Source organism: Pogoniulus pusillus, chromosome 7 (genome assembly GCF_015220805.1).
Source record: "Pogoniulus pusillus isolate bPogPus1 chromosome 7, bPogPus1.pri, whole genome shotgun sequence".
Lineage (NCBI taxonomy): Eukaryota > Metazoa > Chordata > Aves > Piciformes > Lybiidae > Pogoniulus > Pogoniulus pusillus.
This window is the reverse complement of record NC_087270.1, coordinates 26,032,287-26,051,859: the sequence shown is the minus strand read 5'-3', so window position 1 is coordinate 26,051,859 and position 19,573 is coordinate 26,032,287. Positions and strand designations below refer to the sequence as shown.

The following is a 19,573-nucleotide window of genomic DNA, read 5'->3' as shown; positions in this document are numbered from 1 at the left end:
ATCATCCTCACATCTCTCTGTTGGCCTCTCCCCAGCACAGACAGGTGGATTGATCAACACAATAAGTGGCCAGCACCAGATGAAATTCATCCATGATTCCAAAGGCAGCCAAGCACTAAGTAGCTGAAATTAAATAGCTGAAGTGCACCCCATAGTGTCTATGCTCTTTTTGGAGTAGCCTTTTCATCCAAAAGACAGAAACATGGCAAACAGTTGTCATGTCTAGTTGATTGGACAGGGCTGGGTGATAGGTTGGACTGGATGGTTTTTGAGGTTTCTTCCAACCTGGTTGATTCTATGATTTCAAAACACAGCCTGGAGCGACCTTGAAGAGCTCTGGCCCCTGTATGTCCAACCTTCATAGCAGTGGAGTCAGTAGAAACTGTGCTACCAGAAATAGTGAAGGTGCAGACAAATACCCTGTACTCAAACCCCCACGTTCACTGATGGCACCAATGGATATTCAGGGGCTAGTGATCAAAATTTGGTCTCTCACCAAAATGTCTTAAAGAAACTAAGTGTCAATGAATAAGAGAGAAGCTCCCCTTTTATAGATGAGTCATTCATTAACAGGTAAGAAGAGGAGTAGGAGGAATTTGTCTGGGGAGGGCACCAAGCAAAGTGATGAGTACAGCAGATCCACAGTCACGAGTAGCCTGGGCAAGGAGCAGAGAGGCTGGCAAGGAGAGGTGCCAGCCTCTGCAAATGATACCAAAGGACTGAAGCTGGGAAAGGTAGAGGCTGCTGTGAAGAAGAGCAAAAGAGCTCCACAGGGTTCAGTGGCATGTTGTCCAAAGTGAAGGGACACTCAAAACAAAGGAGTGACTCCTAGTTTCATGTGTAAAATGGTGGAGTCTGAGCTCATCATTATTCTGGTCTAGAGCTAGAAAATAATCATAGAATCATGGAAAGGCTCAGACTGGAAGAGACCTCAGAGTCCATCTACTCCAACCTCCCTGCCATAGGCAAAGATGCCTCTCAACTAGACCAGGTTAACCAAGGGCGCATCCAGCCTGGCCTTGAGTCAATTCGGTGCTCAGCACAAGGAGAAAAAGCAAATTGGATGCCAGGAATTCTTAACAAAGGAATAGACAACAAAACAGTGAGCTCTGGCTCAGCTGAATTTGGTGTCTAACTTTGGAGTGCCATCATGCATGGCACTTTCAAAATGCAGAGATTCTTCACCTAACTCCTAAAACGTGAGGCTGCTTAACACAGGATGTTATGAACACTCTAGTTGGATGGGAGGTGAAAGGCAAGGTTCAGGGAAGAGAAATTCTCTGAGGAGCATCAACATAGAAACCACCTCTAGCTCAGCAAGTCTCTGAACCGCAAGTGGTTGGAGCCTGCCTGGGGAAGTATCGTCGTAACCTTGTCCTGTATTTATGGCCTTTCCTTGGTGCCTGGCTGTTGGTACCTTGAGAGGCTGGAGGTATCACAGTATCACAGTATCACCAAGGTTGGAAGAGACCTCATAGATCATCAAATCCAACCCTTTACCACAGAGCTCAAGGCCAGACCATGGCACCAAGTGCCACGTCCAATCCTGCCTTGAACAGCTCCAGGGATGGCGACTCCACCACCTCCCCAGGCAGCCCATTCCAGTGTCCAATGACTCTCTCAGTGAAGAACTTTCTCCTCACCTCGAGCCTAAATTTCCCCTGGCACAGCCTGAGGCTGTGTCCTCTCGTTCTGGTGCTGGCCACCTGAGAGAAGAGAGCAACCTCCTCCTGGCCACAACCACCCCTCAGGTAGTTGTAGACAGCAATAAGGTCTCCCCTGAGCCTCCTCTTCTCCAGGCTAACCAATCCCAGCTCCCTCAGCCTCTCCTCGTAGGGCTGTGCTCAAGGCCACTCACCAGCCTCGTCGCCCTTCTCTGGACACGCCTTCAGGCTGGGCAAAAACTCCTTCTTGCCTTGAGTGTCCTTGTGCATGATGCTGGGCACAAAAATCCTGAATCATTTGCTGGGTTTCCATTTGCTTCCTCTGAAGCTCCTGTGGCTGGGTCTGCTGCAGTGTGTGGCAACCTGAGGAGCATCACCACTGTGTTCTGTTATTAGAAAGAAATTATGTTGGCCAGATAGGAAAAATAAAGATGTTGTAGTGGACCTGTAACTCAAGAAAATGTCCGGCTAGAAAGCCCTCCAAGCTCATCCAGCCCAACCCTCTGCCCAGCACTGCAGGCTCAGCACTAAACTGTGTCCCTCAGCACCAGTTACACAGGCTGCTGGAACACCCCCAGGGATGGGGACTCCAGCACTGCCCTGGACAGACCATTCCAAGGTCTGAGGACCAAGGAGCAGAGGCTGCCCCCTCCTTGCTCCAATCTCCCTGCAGCGAGCTGTAGAGAGCAGTGAGCTCTGCCCTCAGCCTCCTCTTCTGCAGCCTGCACACCCCCAGCTCCCTCAGCCCCTCCTCACAGCCCAGCTGCTCCAGGCCCTTCTGCAGCCTCACTGCCCTGCTCTGGACAGGCTCCAGCCCCTCAGTGTCCTTCCTGCAGTGTGAGGCCCAGAGCTGAACGCATCACTCGAGCTGTGGCCTCCCCAGTGCTGAGCATAGGGGCATGGGCACCTCCTGTCCCTCCTGCCCACCCTGCTTCTGACCCTAGCCAGGCTGCCATTAAGTGGCTCAGAACTGGGCCCTGTGTCATCACTTTGTAGTTAGATATTTGTCTCTGTAGAAAATGCTGACCTGCTCTGTTGTCACTGAGAAAGCCTTAGCACTAAACCTTCGCATCTTGGGGGAGGACTGGCCCTGCACCTGATGGAAAGTGGAGGAGAAAAAGGTCTGCTCATCTCCACTGGAATACCAAATCTCCATCTCCTGCAGCCTGAGTTTGCAGAGCTCTCACCCGTGTGCAGCAGGGATTTGTGATAGAGGCAGCAACTCATCCTGAACGCAGCCGTGGCGCTGGGCCTCTCCTATAGAGCTGTCTGGAGCGTGTAGACACGCTGATAGGTCTGCTCCACAAAACCCAGCTTTCAAGACATACTGTTAAGTTTACATGATCACCAGAGTGAGAGGGATAAAGCTGGAGGAGAAGAAAAGGAGAAGCAAATGAATGCAATAAAGGCTGGGATTTAACAGACAGGGCCGAGTAAACTAAAGGTGAAACAACAGGTGTCACTGGCTCTTATCGGTGTGCCTCCCTAACAGCTGCTTCGGCACAGAGTACCTGGGAGAGGCTGCTAGAGTGTGTCTGTCTTTAAAGATAAAGATAGGGGGTAGAGAAGTTACTGAGTAGTGAGAGGTTGGGGGAACAGAGAGGTTTGGGGGCAAGGGGAGGCTGTTTGCCGGGTGGCTGTCAGCTGCGACTGGGAGCAAGCCAAAGGAAAGGCAACTGCTGAGACTGCAAGGTAGGGAGATATTGCTAGGCAGGCAAGTGTGCTCCCCAGGCAGGAAAAGGAAGGGTGTAGTGTGAGTAATTCAAAGGGGGCACACATGGCAGGAGGAGGAAAGGCTGAACCTAGGTTCTAAAGATATAGACCGTAGTGGTGTCGATTGACATCATCATTTCTAGCAGCATGTTTGCTAATGACAGCAGCTGTGTGGTGTGCTGGACTCGCTAGAGGGCAGGGATGGCATCCAAGGGGACCTCAGCAGGCTTGAGAAATGGGTCAGTGCCAACTGCCTCAGGTTCAACAAGTAATAGTGCAAGGTCCTACACGTGGGTCAGGCCAACACCACACAAAAATATAAACTGGTTACAATGTGGGCTGAGAGCAGCCCTGAAGAGAAGGACTTGGGAATGTTGGTTGCTGAGCAGCTCCCCAGGAGCCAGCATTGCTCTCATGTAGCTCAGCAGGCAGCTGTGTGCTGGCTGCAGCCAGAGGAGTGTGGGCAGCAGGGCAAGAGAGGGGATTGTGCTCCTGGACCCTGCTCTGCTCAGCCCTCACCTCCAATCCTGCCTCCAGCTCTGCTGTGCCCAGCAGCAGAAGGACACAGAGCTGCTGGAGTGAGGCCTGAGGAGGCCACAAAGATGCTCCAAGGGCTGGAGCAGCTCTGCTGTGAGCACAGGCTGAGGGAACTTGAATGGTACAGCCTGGAGAGAAGGCTCCAAGGGGACCTCAGAGCTGCCTGCCAGTGCCTGAAAGGATCCTGCAGGAAGGCTGCAGAGGGACTTCTTACAAGAGTGTCCACTGTCAGGCCAAGGGGAAATGGATTTAAATTGAAGAACAGGTTTAGATTGGATCCAAGGAAGATGTTCTTCACTAGGAGGGTGGCAAGACTCTGTAATGCGTTGCCCAGGGATGTTGTGGATGCCTCCTGCCTGGAGATGTTCAAGGCCTGGTTGGATGGGGCCTTGAGTAACCTGGGCTAGTTGAGAGCTGTCCCTGGGCATGGCAGGGGGTTGGAGTAGATGATCTCTGAGGTCCCTTTTCAGCCTCAGCTGTTCTGTGTGTCTATGCCATAGCTGCTCTTCAGACTTTTGTAGCTCCTGCCACTGAAAATCTCCAGCATAGAGGAGTGAAGCTGCACAGCAGGAGCAAGCTGCTGCTGCTCCCAGCTGCCATGGCCCCCTTGCACAAGACCACAGTGCCATGTGGGACATGTGGCACAGGGCTGTTCACAGAGGCAGGGCCTTCAAATTGCTGCCTTGCCTGGTGCTGCTGGGAGACACTTCTCTGGGCTTGAACTGGTGCTGGCTTGGAGCTGATTTGAGCAAAGCTCAAGACAGGAGTGCCCCAGCTCTCTGCAGAGCTAAACCCACTGCTTGCTTCATCCCTCTAGACTGTTTGCTACCCACTAGGTGTTTATCTAGTGCAAACGATGCCTTCTTCCTAACCTTCAGTCCGAATTCCCTTGTTTCCCTTGCAAACCTGCCTGTAGATGCCTGGACACTTTTCTCTGATCAGAGGAAGGCTGTCCTGAGAAGAAAAGTGTCAGTTTAGCAGGGACTCCCCTCAGCTACTTCACACAAGATTACATTTGGGTTTCCTAGAGCAAAATTTCACCCTAGAAGATTGGAACTATGTAGGTAAATTTCTTTTCTTTGCCAGGTTGGGAATATCCTCAGGATTCACAGCCAGTTACAGCCCTCAAGGGCTTTCTCTGGCCAGGGAGCCATACTGTCTGGCTCCCCTTATTAGCTTCTTCTTTACTCCTATTTTTTAATTCATCCTCTTTGTTTGTTTTCTTGTTTCATACCAGAGGGTACCCTTTGATGTGAAGGGCATCCAGCTCAGCACCCAAGGATCTATAGAGCTGTAGGTGAACTATTCCACTCTAGGTGGAATCTGACAGGATGCTCCAAGTAACAGAACTTTGGAGTGGCTTGGGGTACTTATGCCCATCTCAAGGTTTCTCATGGTTCTTCACACCAGCTTTTCCTTGAGACCTCTTGGTGTGTGACCTTTGGAAGGCTCATAGGGGATCTCTTTGCAAACGAGTCACTCGGGCCCCGAGCCTGGCACTTCGCTTAACATGCCCATACAAAATTATAGGTCATAAAGCCAGACCTTAATGCTTTGCTAAATTGGGGCTTGAAGGGCTGTATGGATTATACCTGGTAGCCCTTTGGAGCTTCTGCATCTGAAATACAATTTAGAAGCTGCTGCCCTCGACTCCCATGCAGGTGGAGCCGCTGGCTGTTCCTCCAGCCGCCTTTGGCACTTTCTCTTCATCAGAACCAGAGTCCCAGTGAGAAGAAGCTTGAAGAGAGAAGGAAAAAGAAGTTCTTTAGGGTCTCCAGGCTGCATTTAGTGGCCTGAGTTTCTCTGCAACTGTCTTCTTTAAGATAAAATCTCGTGCTGAGCTCATTAGGGATCAGCTTTTGGCTAACTTCTGTTTAATGTGGTTTGGTTTGGCTTTGGTTTTTTTTAATGAAATATAAGATCATAGAATCTCAGAAAGGAATGGAAGGGACCTCCAAATATCAGCCAGTCCAAAACCCCTGCACTCAGCAGGGACTAGAGCAGGTTGCTCAGAGCCTTGTCTAGCCTCACCTTGAATATCTTCAGGCATGGGCCCCAACCACCTCCCTGGGCAACCTGTTGCAGTGCTCCAGCAGCCTCCTGCTGCAGAACTTGTTCCTCACAGCCAATCTCCATCTGCTCTGCTCTAGTTTGCAGCCATTGCCCTCGTCCTGTCTCTGCAGGCCTTTGGCAGCAGTCCCTCTGCAGCCTTCTTGTAGCCCCTTCAGGTCCTGGCAGGCTGCTTCTATGTCTGCCTGGAGCCTCCTTCTCTCCATCCTGAACCCCCCCAGGTCCCTCAGTCTGTAGCAGAGCTGCTCCAGCCCCCTGATCTTCACACATTTATTCCTCTGCAGGAACTCTAAGTAAAATGCCAGGATTTCAGCATTTGCTCTAAAATGCAGGATGAGTCTTTGACCAATGTTGCCTTTTATTATAGGAAAGGTTACCTCCTGAATGTTTACTTTCAAATCTGTCCTTGCAGGTAAATAGAATTTCAGGGCTGTCATTTGAAGGGTGCACTGGGGTTGCACTATCTGCACCTGACTTCATTACACATCAATATATTTCATGTGAGATACACAAGAGCTCAAGCCCTGGATCAAAGGGTTTTTTTAATGTGCTCTGGGGCTGTCTTCTGCAATCCAGCTGCATGCCTAATCCAGTGCTGCTGCCTTCAACAGCTGGTTGGAAACCAACCTGGCCACAGTTCAGTCGACCACTTAGCAACCCAGCCACATGTTTTTTACATCCTCTCACCTGATCATGCCTGCAGGGAGGTTGGAGCGAGGAGGGGGCAGCCTCTGCTCCTTAGTGCCAAGGGACAGGAGCAGAGGAAATGGTTCCAACCTGCCCCAGGGGAGGCTCAGTCTGGATGCTAGGAAATATTTCTGCCCTGGAAGGGTTCTCAAACCTTGGAATGGTCTGCCCAGGGCAGTTGCTGGAGTCCCCATCCCTGGGAGTGTTCCAGCAGCCTGTGGAGCTGATGCTGAGGGACACAGTTTAGTGCTGAGCCTGCAGTGCTGGGTAGAGGGCTGGACTGAATGAGCTTGGAGGACTCCAACCAGATATATCCTATGATTGTGTGATTCTGTAATCTCTAATTATTCTGGCTCAGAATTCCACTGAAGCAGAGTGCAGAGTCAATTTACAGACGTCCTTCTTTATTTTAATATTGCCTAATTTAAAAGGAAAATATTTCAGATAATAGCAACATTTTTTGGAGGGAGGGGGGGAAGAAAGAGAATAAAAGGCATGAAAAAAAAATTCACCATTTCTCTTCCCCAAAACAACAACAACAAAAAATTGCTGATAGGAGAACTTGTGGGGAACAGCTTCTTTTATGAGTAATGATTATTATTGTGTTTAAGAAATGGGCAAGCTGCCTAGAAATTGGCTGAAAGAATGAGCTATGAAATTGAAATATTAAATGAAATAACTGAATTAAAAGGGATCCTGTAAAAACCCCTGCAGTAAAACGTCGAGGAGCTGGAGCTTGATTGAGCATTTACTTTTTTTTTTTCTTCCATCAACTGTTTTGTATGCTTAAATACAATTGCTTGCTGTAAGTAAACACTTGACTGATATTCTGAATACTTTAAACATCTGCATATGCATCACAGGATACTGAACAATTAAAACTTCATTTCGCTCTGGTTTGATTACATGTAAATTCTTTCAATATTCATTCTCCTTCCCCCCCCCAGTTCTGTTTGTTCAGTGCATATTTCACATTCAACTATTTCTTTTTTTTTTTTTTTTTGAATGCATATCACCCTTGATTGGACTGGGAGATGAGGAGGACTCTGAAATGTCTTTCATTAAAAAAAGATTGCCTTAGAAATATTATTTGTGCCACAGCTCTTCCCCCGCAGATTATTCTCTAAATGTTATGTGCCCTTAGTGAAGAGAAGGGAAAGGTGGGGGAGAGGGGGAGGGGGAAAGAAGCTGCTGCAGCCCTCTTTTATCAGCCCAGCACAAGGAATATGCTTACATGGTCGATGGGCATGTCTAAGAAGGCTTGTTGGTTGTAACTAGTCCCTAAAGAAATGTTCCCATCTTTTCTGTTCCGCATTTCTCTCCTGCTTGCATGAGCTCCTTCCCTTCCCTCCTCCTCCCTCCACATGATTATTTTTTTCTGGTTCCCAGCCTCCTTATGAGGCTTTGTAAATGTGCTGGGCAAATATTGCAAAGGTTTTCCAGCTGACCATCTTTGGCCTGAGAAATGTCTGCCTGGCTTTAGGTGGCTCCACGCAGTTGAGGTGCTGTGGAATACAGGTGACATGATTCGTCCCTTTGGTAGATTCACAGAAGCTCTCCTGGAAACAGAAGGCACTTCTTGTCCTTTCCTTCTCTGCAGGCTGCAGCCCAGGCACAGTACTTAAAATCACCTTAGTTCTGAACATCCAACAGGAGCAAGCCCTGGGCAATTGAGTCCTTTTATTTATGCCAGTGGAAAGATTAGAATCGCAGAACGTGAGGGATTGGAAGAGATCTCCAGAGATCATGCCAGAGCAGGGTCACTCAGGGCAGATCACACAGGAACACCTCCAGGTGGGGTTGGAAAGGCTCCAGAGAAGGAGACTCCACAACCTCTCTGGGCAGCCTGCTCCAGGCCTCCAGCACCTTCACAACAAAGAACTTTCTCCCCATCTTGAGGTGGAACCTCCTGGATTCCAGCTTGGACCTGTTGTACTTTGTCCTGTCACTGGGCACCACCAAACAGAGCCTGGCATCTTCATCCTGACCCCCACCCCTCAGGTATTGATAGACATTGATCAGGTCCCCTCTCAGCCTTCTCTCGAGACTAAACAGCCCCAGGGCTCTCAGCCTTTCTTCACAGCAGAGATATTCCAGTCCCCTGATCATCTTTGTAACTCTCTGTTGGAATCTCTTAGTAGTTCCCTGTCCCTCTTGAAGTGGGGAGCCCAGAGCTTGCCCCAACATTCAGAGCAGCCTCTCTGAAGTCAACAGCTAACGTCTTCATTTTTGTTGAAATGTTTTCCTGGCATCTTGTCACATCCTCAAAAGGGAAGCAGGCAGCAGCCTCTCCACCACAGAAAGCAAGGCTGGATTCTTCTCTGCCTTGCCCAGTTTTGCCCTGCATGACCTTTGTCATGTCGCTGACATTTCCCCTTTGTTTCCTTGTCTATACAGCAGAAGTGCCAAGAACCACCTCCTGCAATGCTTGTAGGATCCCTAGAGCAGCTCCATGCAGGAACAGGATTCTTTTGTCATAGGAAAACCTGAACTTGGTCTTAATGGTGCTAAAGAGCTCGTAGGGAAATTATTTGTCCTCTCTGTCCTTTCAAGTTAATTTCAGTTTGGGACTTTTCCTCTTGAAGGTCATATTTTTGTTGGCTGTCACTTGGACCAAGCAAGTGGCTGAACTTCATGGTTTGCAGGCAGATTTCCTTATCTCTCTTTTCCAAGAGCCACATTATGGCTGGATTGCTGGAGTTAGTGTGAAGCAAGTGATGAGTAACAGAGTGAAGGAGGCAGGGGAAGACCTTCAAGAGCAGTGCCTCCCTAGATACCATTTTAGAAAGTAATGGTTGCAAAGCAGAAGGCAGGGGGGTTGGCTTCGAGTTTTTGGGGTTGTGGTGGTGGTGTTTGGATTGTGTGTAGCTGATGAGCCGTGAGTAAAGTCTACCAGCGGTAGCAGGAAGTCTTCCCACCACAAAATATGCTTCTAAAACACATTATTAGCTTGAGGCTGGCCTCATGCTGCACAGAGCTCTCTCTAATTGTTCTTGTAGAACCAAAGCAACACAACTTCCACAGCAAAGAGACTCAAAATTACTCAAGAAGTCTTCCAGCAAAGCTGCTTTAAGCAAACCTGGGCCTTCTTAATTTGCTGTTTGCCTAAGTCATGCAAACTTGTCACTCTTCCACCTTGTTTTACAGGTATCCTACCTGCCATCCTTTGTGACCTATCTCTGATGGTTATTTCCAGCTCTCTTGGTATGTGAAGAGCATTTCTTGGAGAGTCCTTTTTCACACACACCCACACACTCCCCTCTCTTTTATTTCCCCTCAGTACAGGTCTGACAATAATGAGCTAACTTTAGGCTGTAATGAGACTGGAGTACATCAGTTGATTGAAGTGGGGGGAGAGGGAATAAAATCAAATGGAGGTCTTTGTGAAACAGCAAAGAAATGGCAGCTTTGAGGCCAGGATTGTGTTCTGCAGTGCAGTCAAACAGAAGTGTCACTTTGCCTTGTTCCATCACAGGCATTTATGCCTTGTCTAGAGCAAATGTCACTCAGGTCGTCTGTAGAGCCAGGACTTTGGGTGCTGTCTGGTTTCCAGCTTCTCCTCTTAATGTGCTAAGAATGTGTTTTTAATGCAGAATTAAGGAAAAGAGTGTGCCAGAAGAAGAGATCTGTGATAGCTATTGGAGAGGGACCTGGTTTAGCATCTACTTACTGGTCTCAATGAAAGCACTGCTCCAGAAACAGCATTACAGCCCCAGGTATTTTGGTGGAAAATCTTGGATGGGAAGCCGGTTGGAAAGCTTCAGCCAGCTGTCCATGACAAAGCAGTGGTGCTCTGCCTGCTCCCCAGCGACCAAGAGGTTAACCTCCGTAAACAGCTTCTGCGGGGAGGGCTGCAAATGAGTGCTTGGGAGAAACAGCAGGGAGAAGAGCTGTGGGGGGAAAGGACTCCCTGCTCCAGCTCTTAGTAACCTCACCTGGAGAGTGCATTTCTTTCTCTGCTGCAGCTGAGCTGTGCTGCCTTCCTGTCACCAATGTGACTGCTTGAAGGAAAGTCCTCCACAGCTCTGTCTCACAGTCTGCTGAAGGCAGAAGAGAGCAGCACAGTTGCAGCAATAGAGATGCAGAAAACACTCAGGCTGGGGTCAGAAACAGGAATCCCAGCTGAGTTTTGGGATTCTTTTCACCCACCATGGGCAAGGAGGATTCCCATGGTTCTTCTTGTTCACACTGGCCTGAGGAAGGGCTACAGCACTGACCACTGCTTCCTAAGATGCTCTCAAGGTACAGAGCTGTCTAACCATGGCCCTCAGCACCACAGCTGTGCCTCTTTCAAACACCTCACTGGTCAACATGTGCCAGGCTTTGAGAACCCTTTCACTTAAAAAGTTTCTTCTAATCTCTGACCTAAACCTCCCCTGGTGCAACTCAAGGCCATTTCCTCTCCTCTCACTTGTTCATTACAGAAGAGACCAGCTCCCACCTGGCTCCAGCCTCCTTTCAGGCAGTTGGAGTGAGCCAGATGGTCTCCCCTCATTTTGTTGCTTTACCCATCTAAAGATAATCAAATCTATTTTTGTAGGTGTCTTTAAACAGCTTAAAATGTGCAGTAGAAGAGAATGTCCCTTCCACTCCAATAGGTCCTGTGATTCTATATTCTAGGTGACATCTTCTAGAGCACACTTAGAAGTTTTTTCTTAGGAATGTTGCTCTTTTCCCCCTTGTCTTACCTCATTGACCATTTTCTACCTCATTGATTCTTCACCACAGAATCAGAAACTTCTTTCCTGAAAGGGTTCCCAAAGCCTGGCAGAGGCTGTCCAGGGAAGTGGTCGAATGCCCAATGCCTGCAGGTGTTTGACAAAGGCAGAGCTGTGGTGCTGAGGCTCATGGCTTAGCCCCAGCCTTGGCAGAGTTAGAGACTGGTTGGGCTGGATGAGCTTGAAGGACTCTTCCAACCCAAACCATTCTGTGATTCTCAGGTCTCCAGAAAACTCAGCAAACTCTCCTGAGCCTGTGGTGCTGCTGGGCTGAGGTAGTGAGCAGGCAATGCAGTGGCAACCTGTGTCTGCTGGGGCTTTGAGGGTGTTTAGCATGACTCAACTGGGCTGTCACTTTCAGAGAGATGCATTGAGGGCTCTGTGAGGACAAAACTCAACGCAGAATTCTACAAGGATCTCTGAAGTCTGCTGAGATTTGGGATTAGTCTTTTCTGTAGGGGATTTTGAGGGTCCTACCAACGATTTCTTGAGGCTAGCTCTCATCTCTCTTGTGCCTGGTGTCTTTCACTTCAGCTCCTTCCAGGTGCAGCTAGATCAGATGACACTCAGCACTGAACATGACACTTGCTGAAGGTTTGAAATGATGAAGTTAAGGTCATCACTGTTCTACCTCACAGCCTTGCAGTCTGTGTTTGAGAAGCCTCTCCTGTAAAGCCACCCTGTAAAGTGAATGCTTCCCTTGTAAAACTTTGACATTCCTTTGGATGAGAGCTGAAGGGCTTCATCTGCTCACTGACAACATCTGGTGTAGCTGCCAGGCTGTGCTTAGCAGGTGACATGTTTCCTGTTTCTTGCAGGTACCAGAGGTTTGAGAAAGCCTTTCTCCTGGCTGTGGACATAGGTGCTCGGGACCTGTTCATGGTGAGTCCTTGCTTGGAGACAGAGGCTGCTGCCAGAACATTGGCTGCCAGCACATTGACTGCCAGCTTTTGTGCACATGAGAAAGGATCCCTGTCTTTTGCAGCCTCAGCCACATGCTGCAGGCAGAACTCTTCTACCTGCTTTGCCCTTTGCCATCCTGAAACTCCTCCACAGGAACTGTGTGTCTTTAGAGTCATGGCCTAAAGGCTGCTCTTTATTTTCCAGGAATTAATGTATGAGTTTTTGAACTTTCCCCTTCCTCCCCTGGCCTGACGTGAGTGAATGTCATCTTTCACCCTTAATAAGCTTATACGTTTCTAATCCCTTCCTTTAAGAAGTGCAACTGCTGAGTGCTGGACACAAGAGCTGGCCACGTCCTGGGGCTCCTGAATGCTCCCGGTTTGTCTCTTGGGGCTCTCTGCAAAGTGACAAATTATGAACGCTTCTGCAGGTACTTTTGAAACCAACAAAGCTGGGCAGCAGCAACACCAGGGCTTTTACATTCCCTGCGCTCTCTGCCCCCTCCCATTTAATTAGCCACAAAAGTAAAATTAACCAGCTCTTAAAAGGTGCCTCTGTGAGAGCTCAGCGGGAGACTCTTGTTTTATGAGATCTTGCACCACAATGTCGCAGCGAGGTCAGATGGACAAAGGCGATCCTGCTTCCCTCCTCTCTCTCAGCATGTTGCTGCTCCACAGCTGATTTCATTGTTTTCAAAGAAACAATAGGAAAGGGCTGGTTGAGGGGGATAAAAAAAAAAAAAATAAAAGAGGCCCTTTGAAGGATTCTTTGGCTTGGCTCTTTTGCATAATGAAGACATTCTGTTGTTTAAATTAAGCTTTGACACTAGACGTTAATATCATTTAGCCCATTAAGTCACTTGCCCTGCTAGTTCCATCTTGATATTTAAATCGTATGTTAAATGACACAATTAAAATCCTGCTTTTATGGGTTATGAAAATTCCCTTTTAATTATATAGGGGGGAAAAAAAAAAAAAAAAGTTGTGTGTGAACCTTTTGATGGTTCTTTTTTTTCTTTCCGTGGCTCTAATCATCTGCCTTGTTCCATCTCATTAGAAAGATGTGAACGCGGCGATAAACTTTTCCAAGGGGGCATCAAAGGAATGTGATGGAAATGTCAGACTTTTAGGGAATTTCATTACATTCGGGTTTTTTTTTATGTTTACTCTTCTCAGTCCTGCCCCCTTTTAGCTCATCTTTTCCCTCTTCTCTTCTCCCTTGAGCGTGGCTGCCGCAACACAAACGTTGCAGCTCAGGGATGCTGCAGCCACGTGGGAGGTTAGGGCTGTGAGGTGGCTGCGGCAGGGTGGCTCTCTGCCAGGGGATCTCCTGCAGATGGGAAGTTCTCCCTGAGTCATTTCAGCCTTTCTGGCAGAATGAATGGCCCAGCCTTTGGCCTGGCATCACAGGCACCCTCTCTGCTGTGGCTGAGAGTATTTCCTACCTGATCGGTTTTCCTTCCTGACAGCAGGACTGAGGAAGCACCTCTGTGCCAGGGCAGAGAGCACCACTGTTTGGCCTAGAGATGGATGCAAAGCTGCTGACAGGAGGGAGGGACTGTCAGTACCTAACCCTACATGTGCTGTGTACGTGTCCTCTTCTCCACAAAGATTCTCCAGCTTCCTTCAAGAGCAGTTTCAGTGTTCACAGAAAAATTAGCTCTGCCCTTTCCTGCTCTTCTTTGTTTTCCCTTTCCTCTCTTAACACCTACTCTCTGTTTCCCACCTCACCAATGCTTTTAAATGTAAAGAGATACTTTCACATAGCTCCTCCTGGCTTTCAATACTGTGGGATCAAAACCAGTTCTGTGTTGCCCTCGTGCTGCCTGCATTACCTTTGAGATTCCACATGGCTTTCCCTAACTGCTGCAACAAACAGCACACACACACCTGCCTCTCCAAATCCTCTGCTGCGGCCACACCTGGAGTGCTGGGTTCAGTTTTGGGGCCCTCACTCCAAGAAGGACATTGAGGGGCTGGTGAAGGTCTAGAGAAGTGCAAGGAAGCTGGGGAAGGGTCTGGAGAAGAGGGCTGGGGAGGAATGGCTGAAGGAGCTGGGGGTGTTTAGTGTGGAGAAGAGGAGGTTCTCTACAGCTCCCTGAGAGGAGGCTGGAGCCAGGTGGGAGTTGGGCTCTGCTCCCTAGGAACAAGTGATGGGATGAGAAGAAATGGCCTGAATTTGTGCCAGGGGAGGTTTAAGTGGGAGATTAGGAACTATTTATTTGCTGCAAAAATGGTCAGGCACTGGCAGAGGCTACCCAGGGAGGTGGTGGAGTCCCCATGCCTGGAGGTGTTCCAGAACCGTGTGACCATGGCACTTGAGAACAGGGTTTAGTGGTGGTGGGTTGATGGTTGGACTGGTTGATCTGAGAGGGCTTTACCAGCCCTAACAATTCTATGACCTCACTCTTTCCTCTGGGCAAATGTCCTTTTGTTGCCTTGTCTCCTAAGCCAGCTGCTAGTGAACAAACTTTACAGCCTCATCCAGGCTTTTCTTGAACACCTCCAGGGACAGTGACTCCACCACCTCCCTGGGCAGCCCATTCCAATGCCAATCACTCTCTCTGTGAACAACTTCCTCCTAACATCCAGCCTATACTTCCCCTTGCACAACTTGAGACTGTGTCCCCTCATCTGTTGATGGTTGCCTGGGAGCATAGACCAACCCCACGTGGCTACAACTTCCCTTCAGGCAGTTGTAGACTGTTGTTTCACAGAGCAACCAAATCCAGTGATAAAAGCTCAGCTGGCTCAAAGTGTTGCCCCACCTTATTCCCAGTCGATTTAATGGGATTTCAGGAAGAAATAGGAGACTGAGGAAAGAGATCTGATGACATAAAGTCAGAAAGAAAAGCTTTGTTTAGTAAAGGGGAACAGAGAAGGAACAACAATAAAAAAAAGAAATGCTAGAGAGGAATATAGGTAAAGGAGGCTGAGGAGGATCTCAACATTGGAAAGTCATCTCCTGAGACTTTTAAGCAAGTGTCCTGTGTCTGCAGCACTCAACATAGGAAGGACATGGACCTGATGGAGTAGGTCCAGAAGAGGGACATGAACATGATCAGGGAGTTGGAGCAGCTCTGCTACAGGGACAGGCTAAGAGAGCTGAAGGTGTTCAGCCTGGAGAAGAGAAAGCTCCAGGCAGACCTAAGAGCAGCCTGCCAAGACCTGAAGGGGCTACAAGAAGGCTGCAGAGGGACTGCTGCCAAAGGCCTGCAGGAATGGAGCAAAGGCAATGGCTGCAAACTAGAGCAGAGCAGACTGAGATTGGCTGTGAGGAACAAGTTCTGCAGCAGGAGGCTGCTGCAACACTGCAACAGGTTGCCCAGGGAGGTAGTTGGGGCCCATGCCTGGAGATACTGAAGGTGAGGCTGGAGAGGGCTGTGGGCAGGCTGCTCTAGTGGAGGATGTCCCTGCTGAGTGCAGGGGGTTGGGCTGTGTGAGCTTTGGAGGTGCCTTCCAGCCCAGACCATTCTGTGACTCTATGTGATACTGGAATTCATCCTGATCATCCTTTCCAGCAAACTGCTTTGCAGCATTCCTGTTGCTTGTTTTGAGGCTGCAAAGAAGCTTGAGGGGATGCTGTCTGAGGGCTAATTTCTTTCACAGAAATAAAAAAGAAGGGGGAAAAGGGAGGAAAAAAAAAGGAAGCAAAAATAAAAGCAGGCTTAAAAGTTGGAGCTGTAGCCTTAGCGTCACCAGGCTGATGCCATAGCGAGACCTGCGCCCACTGCTGTGCCGCGCCCTCAGCTCTCCGCTCGCATCACATCTGAGCCTCTCAATTATTGCCATCTCCTACAAAGTTCAACAAAGAAATCAACTTGCAAAGGCCATCCTGGCACGAACAACAGCTGCTTTGATTGGGCAGCCACGGATCCAGTCTGCGGCAGAAAAGATCAAGCAGCAGAAGGGTTGTTAGCCTGAAAGCCTTTTGTAGTCCGCTCCAGCTCTCGGCTGCTGAGGATTCAAAAGGCCCATCCCAAGGACCTACCAAAGGTAGGGAAAACATGCAAGGAAAAGCCATGTTAATCAACCTGTCAGATCTTAGGAGAGACACTGATGAAGGAAGGGTGTCTTTCGAAGGAAAAGTTGGAATTCTGCCCAGAAATATCCCATGGACAAATGCACATCAGTGCTCCAAACGACTCCTGCTCGCCGAGGGCAGACTCTGTGAGTCACAAAGAGGAGGGCAAAGAAAAGAGGAAGTAGGCAAAAAGTAATCCAACTGCTCAAGGATAAAATGCAGCCCTTTCAGCCAACTTCTGCCAGGTGGCTGGGGATTGGTTTTGTTGTGGCTGTGGGTTTGGGTGGGCTGTGGTCTCTGGGCTGCTGAACTCTTAGGTAGTGGTGTGCAAAAAATCCCCAACCTGGCATGGATATGCAGCTCCTTTCATTGTTTCTGTTAGGCACCCTAATAGGTGTCTCTGCTATCTTCTTTCCTCTGGGGCTTTAATTGTTTTCTAGTTTGCATAGAATCAGTCAATGTTGGAAGGGACCACAAGGATCAGCCAGTTCCAACCCCGCTGCCGTGGGCAGGGACACCCTACCCTAGAGCAGGCTGCACACAGCCTCAGCCAGCCTGGCCTTAAACACCTCCAGCCATGGGACCTCAACCACCTCCCTGGGCAACCCACTCCAGCCTCTCACCACTCTCATGCTCAACAACTTCCTCCTCACATCCAGTCTGAATCTCCCCACCTCCAGCTTTGCTCCATCCCCCCCAGTCCTGTCACTCCCTGACAGCCTAAAAAGTCCCTCCCCAGCTTTTTTGTAGACCTCCTTCACATACTAAAAGGCCACAAGAAGGTCACCTGGGAGCCTCCTCTTCTGCAGACTGCACAGCCCCAACTCTTTCAGTCTGTCCTCACAGCAGAGCTGCTGCAGCCCTCTGAGCATCCTCATGGCCCTTCTCTGGACACGCTCCAGCATCTCCACATTGTTCTTGTAATGGGGGCTCCAGAACTGGATGCAGTGCTCCAGGTGGGGTCTCACCAGAGCAGAGTACTAGTCTACTCTGTTCCAAATTCTTACTCTAAATTCAGTTCTGCCAAACACCTGAGTCTCACCCGAAATTGCCTGTTTAGAAGGTCTGAGCATAGCAAAGCAGCTCCAGCCCTCTGCTCATCCTCATGTCTCTTCTCTAGACACTTTCCAGCCCCTCCAGCTCTTTCCCATCACAGGGGTCCAGAGCTGGACACAGTGCTCCAGGTGGGGTCGGTGCAGAGGGGCAGAATCCCCTCCCTGGCCCTGCTGCCCACACTGCTCTTGCTGCAGCCCAGGCTCTGGTTGCTCTCTGGGCTGCAAGTGCACACTGCTGGCTCATGTTGAACGTCTTACCCACCAGCACCCCTAAGTCTCTCTCCCCAGGGCTGCTCTCAAGCCAGGCACTGTCCATTTTCTCAATGCAGAAAGCTGGGGCAAAAGCAGGATCTCAGAGCAGCAGCTGTTTGGATGCAGGCAGCATGTATAACCCCTCAGCTGAGGCACCTCTGGCATTTTCTGTACTTGCTTCCATTCCCTCCCCAGGTTTCTGGTTGAACACTGAGTGAAGTGTACACCACTGAGCTTACACTACAAAAAGGCAGCCCCTGAGCATAGCCAGGATGGATTTTAAGTCCGTGAGCGCAATCTGCCTATCCATTCAAATCTGTGTGAGTTCAGACTTGTTCCAGAGCCCTTGGGTTTTCTATTGTTAGGAGCAGAAGCTGACAGTATCTGCTGCTGAATCTTCACAGGACTCATACCTGGCTGCTCAGGCCCCTGTGAGAGCTGTGCCGGGAGGAAGTGCAGAGTTCGGCAGGAGGTCGGAGCTGGTTGCCTTGCTCCAGGACACTTGCACATCCTTCACTCACACCTCGTGCCTCAGCAGAAAATGTCCTGCAGACAGCTGGGATCCTGCAAGCCAGCACCAGCTTGTCCCACAGGATCAGGCTGCTCCCCTCACATTCTCAGTTTGCTGCTTTTCTTATTTGGCTATTGTTAAGTGATGTGTGTGTGTGTGTGTATGTTAGTGAAAGCAGCATCTTTGTCTCCTCTTTTTTCCATCTAGCTCCTCTTTGCTGCAGTCAGGTCACTCATTCCTTAGGACTTTCTGTCATATTGATGAAGGTGGCAGGAAACTCAAACCTGAGGGCAGTTCTCACAGCAATGATTAATTACGGTGTCTGAAATGATAAAGATGATTAGAGGACTAGAACAGCTCTCTTATGAAGAGGGTAGCCCTTTCCCCTACCTGAAGGGGCTATAGGAGAGCTGGGGAGGGACTTTTGACAAGGGCTGGGAGGAGTGACAGTGGCTTTGAGCTGGGAGAGGGGAGATTGAAACTAGAGATGAGGAAGAAATTGTTGAGGGTGAGGGTGGGGAGACACTGGCACAGGTTGCCCAGGGAAGTTGTGGCTGCCCCTTCCCTGGAGCTACTGAAGGCCAGGCTGGATGAGGCCTTGAGCAACCTGTGCTGGTGGGAGGTGTCCCTGCCCGTGGCACGGGCATGAAACCAGATGCTCTCTGGGGTCCCTTCCAACCCAACCCATTCTGTGATTCTGTTCTGTGAAGAAAGGCTGAGGGACTTGGGTTGTTTCAGTGAGGGGGGATCTCCTCACTCCTTGTGAGCCCTCCAAGAGTGGGTGTCAAGAGGATGGGGCTAGGGTTTTTGCAGTGGTGCCTGGTGACAGGACAAGAGGCAAAGGGCACGAACTTGAACTTGGGAAGTTCCACCTAAACATGAGGAGGAGCTTCTTTGCTTTGAGGGCAGCAGAACCCTGGAGCAGGCTGCCCAGAGAGGTCTGAAGACATTAAAAAGCCACACGGATGCTGATCTGTGCAGTCTGCTCTGCATGACCCTGCTTTAGCAGGGGAGATGGACTGGATCACAGGATCATAGGATCACAGGATGCCAGGGGTTGGAAGGCACCCAAAGAGATCATTGAGTCCAACCCCCCTGCCACAGCAGGACAACACTATCTAACACAGATCACAGAGGAACACATCCAGGCAGGTCTTGATGGTCTCCATAGAAGGAGACCCCACAACCTCTCTGGGGGGTGACCCTTACAGTAAAGAAGTTCCCCCTTGTGTTGAGGTGGAACCTCCTGTGCTGCAACTTACACCCATTGCTCCTTGTCCTATCACAGGGAGCAAGTGAGGCTGGATGATCTCCAGAGATCTCTTCCCTCCCCTACCACCCTGGGATTCTGTGAAATCCTCTGCTTTAGTGAGAATGCAGGGTGCTGGGTTGCAGAGGACCACGTTGCCAGCAAATGCTCCTTTCCCAGTTAAAGTCCTG

General features: G+C 49.5%; 1 protein-coding gene across 7 annotated transcripts in view; it reads left to right on the top strand.

The window, feature by feature from the left end:
• Positions 1 to 19,573, top strand: part of WDPCP (WD repeat containing planar cell polarity effector) — a 141,253-nt gene that overhangs the window by 56,173 nt on the left and 65,507 nt on the right. For all 7 annotated transcript variants that reach the window (XM_064146306.1, XM_064146304.1, XM_064146302.1 and 4 more), the window contains one exon: positions 12,208 to 12,271. In XM_064146306.1, coding sequence (XP_064002376.1) covers positions 12,208 to 12,271 — 64 coding nt within the window. The remainder of the gene's footprint in view (positions 1 to 12,207; positions 12,272 to 19,573) is intronic.